The sequence below is a fragment of the Aegilops tauschii genome, chromosome 7 (genome assembly GCF_002575655.3).
Source record: "Aegilops tauschii subsp. strangulata cultivar AL8/78 chromosome 7, Aet v6.0, whole genome shotgun sequence".
Lineage (NCBI taxonomy): Eukaryota > Viridiplantae > Streptophyta > Magnoliopsida > Poales > Poaceae > Aegilops > Aegilops tauschii.
Genome location: NC_053041.3, coordinates 585,454,776 through 585,462,409, shown reverse-complemented (window position 1 = coordinate 585,462,409; position 7,634 = coordinate 585,454,776). Strand labels below are relative to the sequence as shown.

General features: G+C 50.9%; 1 protein-coding gene across 1 annotated transcript; it reads left to right on the top strand.

Annotated features, from left to right (window-relative positions):
- The first annotated feature begins 6,137 nt into the window (after positions 1-6,137).
- LOC109774151 (uncharacterized) lies at positions 6,138-6,776 on the top strand. The gene has a single exon (XM_020332865.1). It carries the CDS (start codon positions 6,138-6,140, stop codon positions 6,774-6,776), a length of 639 nt encoding a protein of 212 aa, XP_020188454.1.
- Positions 6,777-7,634: the final 858 nt, after the last annotated feature.

Sequence of the window (7,634 nt, the reverse complement as noted above, 5' to 3'; positions counted from 1 at the left end):
GCGGCCTATCAAGCCTCATTCGGCTGGGCTGGGCCGCCTCCCCTCTTCATCGACCTCATCGGTGGTGACGACAGCGGCAAGGGCAAGGGCAAGGCAGACGACTAGGACAGTGTGCGGGCTTTTTTACATTTAATTAATATTTAAGACGACTTTGGTTGGCGTTGACCGGCCACTTTATGTTTGAGTATATTTTCCTTAATTTAATTCGGCCACGCGGGCCAAAATTGGTACGCTTCCCGTTGGGCGCACCTGCCGACCCAAAATGATAAGCGGGCGCGCACGTCCGCCTGGCCGACCCAAATGGATGAATAGCGGACAAAGCGTGCGTCTGTTTGAGTCATCGCGTTGGAGTTGCTCTAAAGGCATTTCCAATGCAAACCGTAAAATTTCTCATGCATTCGTTCACAGACAGAGGGGACCAGTTTACGGACATGGATGTGGGAGGCCACCATTCTACTGTAGCCGTATACATTTTGACAAAATCTCGAATCAATCGGACGAAATTCGATCAAAGCGGACGAATTTTGATATAAACACGGTAGATTTTATTGAAATTAGGACAATTTGTACCTAAAACCGGATGATATTTCATAGGCCTCGTAGGCAATGCTGGGCAGGCCGGCGGCTTCTCTCCATCATCGGCGCCTGATCCGGCGTCGGAGTCGGGCTTTAGGTGGCGGAAGGTGGAGGCGTCGCGGCAGGGCTTCCCGGTGGCCGCCTAACGCTCGCGGATATTCCTCTCCGCTTCCTCCTGCATTGTGCGCAGTGCGGCCGTGGCAACATGGGACGTGGGCTCGGGGTGAAGGTTGCGGTCATCGAAGGAGGCGTCGTTGGATGCATGTGAACGGGAAGAAATGCTTGATCACTACACGTGCCATACAAACAAGGACAAAACTGCGAGAAAGCAACGGCAAAACTGTTGATTACTTTGATGGTATTGGCTAGTTGGAACGAAAATATCCAACCCATCAAGTATAGTTTCTTGTCTTGACGGCAACATGATTTGCTTAGGCCATTTGTCGGACTGGATTAGATTACTTGGTAAAAAACTGTCTCGATTATATTATCGTCATGGACAATAATTGTGTCCTGATTGCATAGGGAGACTAGGGTTTTAGTTTTGGTCAGGATCCTCCGCAGAACATTGAGAAACCTGAATACCTGATAAAGACCGATGTATGCATGAGTGGCCACACTGACCACTACAAGTGGCCTTGGATGTGGCCGCGGAGATAAATTCAACTGTGAACAAAGCTAGACGGAGCTAAGGTGACAGTCTTGTCATAGCTAAGAATATAGTACTATACTACTATAATTCAGAGAGATTGTCCAAGACAGATCGGAGTGCATTCTTAACTACATGGTGGCAACAAAAATCCACTTCCATGTGAATACAATGTACACCACTATGCATGTTCCAACAAAGTTAATCACATATAGTAACGTATCATTGTTGTTGTTGAGCAAAGCATCATTGTACGGACCAGTGGCGGCACTGTACGACGATAGCACTTCCACACTTAACATCTATTTAGGGTTTTGTCCAAAAATGGTTAGTTTAACAGGAGCGATCACGTAGCCTCCAAAGGCAAGTGGGGGCTCGAGACTCACATCAGGCAGAGTATTACCAAAACTCAGGTAAACACAAATTATGACTAAAATATGATGAGCTGGACAGCATTATTGGCACACAAAACGGAGTCCACTATAACGGGAAATTAAAGCAGGATTCCTATTCATGCAAAGATGCCCGTGATTCCGGACTGTACGGCATTGGGGCACCACGGGCAGACGGGACAGTTTTGTCATAAACTAGGCATGTGCCGACCCGTACGTACCGTAGCTGGGCTGAGCTGCCAGCATCTCTGCCTTGCCCGACCTTGTTTTATTTAGTGGATTTTCGACTAGCGTACAGTCTATGGGAGAGGAGAGGTGAGTCGAGCTGAGCTCCCATGTGATGCAGCATGATGCGTGCATGCATGATGCAGAGCGACGGACTCGGTCGTGCCAAAAAATAATAACTCGAATCAACAGATGAACGCGGCATCAGACCGCCTTGTACAAACTAGTGTAAAATAGAGAAGGGAAGTCACGGATACTGTAGCGAACACTGTATTATCTACTTAAATAGGTACTGTACACAGTTACTGTTGATATAAATAAATTTAAAATTAATTTTATTACACCATAATTTTGTTTGTATGTAATTTCTGTAAATGTATAAAGTAGATTTGTAATTTGCAAATTAATTTAAGTCATTTTAGCCTTAATCATATGGAAGTGAAGGAGGGAAGTTATGGAAATGTAGCTTAGGTGACTTCCCTCCTTCATGTTAGAGAATCCACTTCCCCTTGCTAGTTGGCTGGCTCATGTGATGCTAATTCCATTTGTTTATGTATAGTACTAGTACAGTAGTGGTACGGATGCACAACTTTGCATTAGCATTACTAATGATGGCTTGAATTAATATTAACTTAGAATATCGTTGCCAGCAATGCTGCGTACTACTACTACGCGCATTGCGCAAGGCAAGGTACATATGGACGAGTACGTATACTTAAAGACAAGCTAGTGGACATCGGCAAAAAGAAGAGACAAGCTAGTGGGAACGGACAGCTGGGCCATGGCATGAAATATAAAAGGGAGGCTGGGAGAGAAAGGGTCAATTAATTGCCACCGATGGAAGCAACAGCCACTGGTACAGTTGGGAAGTGGTAGTACGTGATGATCGACCAAATGGCTGCTCTGGTCAGATGAACGATATGACGGTGCGGGCCGGCATGCTGATGGGTCGACGGGCAGCGCCGCATCGGAACCAAGGTCTGGTCGATCCACCGGTGCGCGGTCCATGGCATCGATCTGTACGCGCACGCGTACGATGCACGGACTTGTAAATGTGTGGCGAGCGGCGGTGCTCGGTCGGTCGATGCTCTCTGCGGCTTCCGCGACCAATGCATATGCATCAACGAGACCGCGCCGACGTAGCCAAACTCCCAAAGATCGACCGACGTGCAGCTGATAGGCTCGTTTTTAGGATCACGTTCCTGTATCGGCATGCACGCTGGCGCTCCTACTTGACGATTGCTGTGAAAGTTGAAGGAGCTCATATCTTTCCGTACGGCGCCACTTGTTCGAGTTCCTGTTCGTCCCAACAAAAGCATGCGCCGCACTAGAATAGTGCAACTTGCACGGCAACTGGCGATCACCGTACGCGCTCGGACGCTCAACGCGGGCCAACACGTACGTGCCGTGCCGGATCCGGAGCAATGCATTGGAAGGGCCGAGGGGGCTCCGGCCGCCGGACCATCGTGGGGCTCGTCCCACATGGACGTGCATGGCTTAACAGCTGGAACACGCACCCCGTTCACTCATGTCGCTGTTGGGTTCCCAAGCCACCTTTCTCGTCAATTCTGCCCTGCTCTAATCCCTTTCTGACCGACGCTATCAAGTATCTTTGGCTTCCTGCATGTACTGGTGCACCCACACTGGACCCGGTCAAACAGCAGTGCCATCTGCCATCGTCAAATTACATGGGTCAGAACTCAGAAGTGATCGGTGTACGTACGTAGTACCACGTACAAGATCATACCGTACTGTATCACAAAATAAACTGTTGGCGAAAAATTCTCACCCAACTAACCTTTTTGTGTAGCGTCCGACAGCTAGGTGCACACTACACTGTGCAGCGCCTGGCTCTCAGACGCTACACGCAAAGATATCGCCGCACGCCGGGTTATCTGAAAAATGCTAAGTTAGTGTGTAACGCCTGAGAGGTCGCACTAGTAGCTGCACTATTTGCACTACATCTTGAAGCCGCCGGTCTCTGGTCATGAAAGTCGCGGCGAATGGGTCCTCCGTGACAAAAGTGGCGGGTAGGAGCGCCTCGGGGTGCAGTTCAGCTAGTAGCTCGGTGGAGTCTCCCGGCCATGCCTTTCTGTACGGTCACGAGTACTGCTTACGTGGATGAGTAGTTTACTAATCAACCCATTCATTAACGCCTCAAAGGCATAGACGTATGAGTAGTTTACACTGTTACTAATCCAACTGATGCAATGTATACTACACAAGCTAGCAATGTATGTCATATTTTTCTCAGATAACAAAGCCTGCCATTTTTTGTCACTGAAAGTGGAGCTAGTGTTGCTCTTCCTAGAGGTCATGCATCAGCATGCATGCATCCGTTAAGTTGAGCCAGCATGCCACGCGCTGCACAATCGCGTGCAGCGACCCAACAGAGTCACTGCATTGCACTGTTGTGATAAATCGGACGCTTAATTTGTCCTCGCTCGCTCGACTGATCGGCGTCCTGCACGTACTACTCCTACTTGATTTGATTTTGATCGGAGGCATGCCATGTGCGCCTGCATGGAAAAGGAGGCCTGGGCCTCGACATGCCCTGTCCAGCAAGCTACTGGCGATCAAGCTTTGCTCCGCCACAGGCTCCGGCCGACCCTGACATGCATCACCGAATCAGCCATAACTATCACGGAAAGAAGAAACGTGCCGATAAAACTTAGCCGTACGTACCTGTCGTACCTGCTGCCAAGTGAGAAATGAGTGTCTTCCCTCGTTCCATTTTTCATCGACTTGCATTGACGAAGCGATCGATTGGTACGTGGTCATCAATGGTCACGTGCATGGCGCTATGTCAAGCTTCACATTAGTCGACTTAATTTGAAAGCAAGTACTCCCTCTGTTTTAGAATAGATGACCCAACTTTATAGGAAGTAATCGACAGTGAATGAAAGGAGTAGAAATGAACTACAAAGCCGCTGGTTAGACTTTTTTTTTAGAACAAGCCGCCAGCTAGACGGGCAGTGGCATCCCTGCCATCTTATCTTCAGGGCTCCTTTGTTCAAAGGAATTCTATAGGATTTCTGGAGGATTAAAATCCTTAAGAATTTTTCTTATGTTGGTCGTTTGATTCATAGGATTGGATCCCATAGTAATTTTTCCTATGGAATCTTTTGTACTACATTTTATAGGAAATCTAACATCCACTCCAACCGCCTTTTACAATTCCTTTGCTTTTTCTGTGCCATCAAACACTTCAATGCTAATCCTGTATGATTCATATGTGCATGCCACTCCAACCCTATATTTTTTCTATTCCTACGTTTTAAAAATCCTGTGAATCAAAGAGGGCCTCAGCTTTAATTTCCCTACGGGATCGAGTTGTTGGCCTTTTGTGCTCTGCGCCAACTTCCACGAATGTGATAAAATGGCATGTCTCGCATGCGGCCCATCCCCACTCATATCCTACAGCACGTAGAGAGCATGACCATATATGTCTAGACAGCAACGGCAGCCGCTCGGCACCGATCACATGATCGACGACAACATCCGATCTCCGGCTGATGAATTCCTCCACCAAACCGTGACATGTACTGTCAAAAAACTGACACAAGGAGACGGGGCAACGATCGGTCGAATCTACCGCCGGCCTAACGCCATGCCGCGCCGCTTCCGGAAATGCGGGGGACACTGTTGATGTGTATGTTTGCCGCCTACGGCCGGGACGCGTATCTGCGTGCTCCGCCACTCGCCGGCATCACGCACAGTGCTCCCCTCGATCTATCGATCGTTGCTGGGTGAGCATGCGTGCTGGTCTCCACGTGAAAATATCTCGCGTAGCTAGCGTCATAGCGTCCGGTACCGGTATAGTGCGCGCGTGCATAGCCTACGGCCTACTCTAGTGACACACTTCACCGAACATGCTAGCAATATGGTCCTTTTTAAAATTTATATACTGTACCATTGTAGCAGTAGTATTTCTAGGGTCTCAACCATTTGTGTTAGAGGAACTCCGACGGGCCAACCAAAACGGACGGCAGCCGTCCGTCCGCCGTCCGCCTTTTTTTAGTTTTGGGTCGGCAGTGCGACCAACGGGCCGACCCATTTCATGACCGTGCGCGTTTTAGATCATGCCAGCGTCCATGCCGTCACCCTGGTTTTGGCACTCCAGCGCGCGGGGAGAAAGCGGCCTAACGCGTGCTGGTTTTGGCGCTGCAGCGCGCGGGAAAAGTTCGCGCGCGCGCCGCGGCCGGCGCTCGTTATAAGAAGGCGCTCCCTCCACACTCTGTCCGCCGCCCACTCGTCTCGCCCCCTCTCACTAGGCTCGCCGCCTCTGCGTCCCCATGTCGATCCGCCGTCTGGGCGCTTCGGATTTTCGCGGAGTCCGCGAGCGCCGCTCCGGCGCCTTCTCCTTCGAGATCTGGTTTCGCGAGAAACGTCTCATCCTCGGCACCTTCGACACCGCAGAGGAGGCGGCCCGCGCGCACGACGCGGCGACGTGGCGCCTCCTGAGGCCTCGTCGGGATATGAATTTTCCCGACGTGTCGAGCCAGCGGGCACAGGATCTGGCGCCTCTCCCGCGGCTTTTCACCGACGAGGATCGTCGTGTCCATCGGAGGCGGCAGCGTCACCTCACCATCGCCGAGATGGACGTGGAAGCCTTGGTGGTGTGGCGCGAACGCTTCCCGCAGGACATCGTCGACGAGCGCCAGTTCTACAAGCAAAGAAGGTTAGAGAGGGGCGTGAGGAGGAGGGAGCGAGCTGCCTATCGGGAGGACAAGTGTTCGCGGAAGCAGGCAGCTCAATTAAAACTGAAGCTACGAGAAACATCGGGTTGGGACTTTGAAGACGAGCAGCATGCTGACGCCTACATTCAAACGTCGGAGGAGGACATTATCGAGTCAGAGTCAGAAAGCGACGATTGGTGGTCTTTTCTTTTATCTGTGTATGCTAGAACTATCTATGTATCCATTTTTATCTGAAAAATGGCCGGCGGCGTCGGAGACGAAGCAGGCGGGCGAGGGTGTGAATCCAATGTGCCACCGACCAGCGGGCCCGGTGAGGATAGAGGGCGAGCGCGCGTGTATCCGTCGCGTGTCCACGCCGACGCAAATCAGACTAAAAAAGGGCAGGAAATGGGTCGGCAGGCGGACGAAAGCGGACGCGCGTCCGTTTGGGTCGGCGCGTTGGGCCGGCTTTTTTGTACGCGCCGACCCAAACGGACGGCCGCGGACGAAATGAGTCGCCCCATTGAAATTGCTCTTATCCCTGCGAAAATCCAAGTATCGTCACGTATAACAAAGTAGAAGGCCCAAGGGTATTTCCGATGAAAAGAGAATACTACTGCTACGGGTTGACAACAGTTTAGCAGTCCAGCAGTCCATTGCAATCACTTGCTCTCTCTCTCTCTCTCTCTCACTCTCTCTCTCTCCATGTGCCAGGTCAGTAGGTGGGCTCCATGATGGCAGAAAAAAATCTTGCTCTCCTCACTCTCTCACCTACACGAGCGACCGTACGAACGGGACTACGGAACAGGACGGGGCGGAGCTGGAGGCGGTCCCGGCGTGAGCCCGATTCCGATGGGTCGGAGCAAAACCGGGTGCTGGTTAAGGCGCTGCCGGGCCCACCCCACCAGCTTCTTGCCCATTGTACCTGCCGGTACTCCAACTGTACCCGCACTCGTACCTCGACAGCCTATTCAATTCTCTGTGCTTACCTTAATGAAAGAAGAGGGAAAAAAAATCCATGCCTGGCTATGCACACATGCATAGGTGCACACTCTCCATGCTCCCAGCTCCCACATGGTCACCGAATGTACACGTACAGTTTAACTACATGAG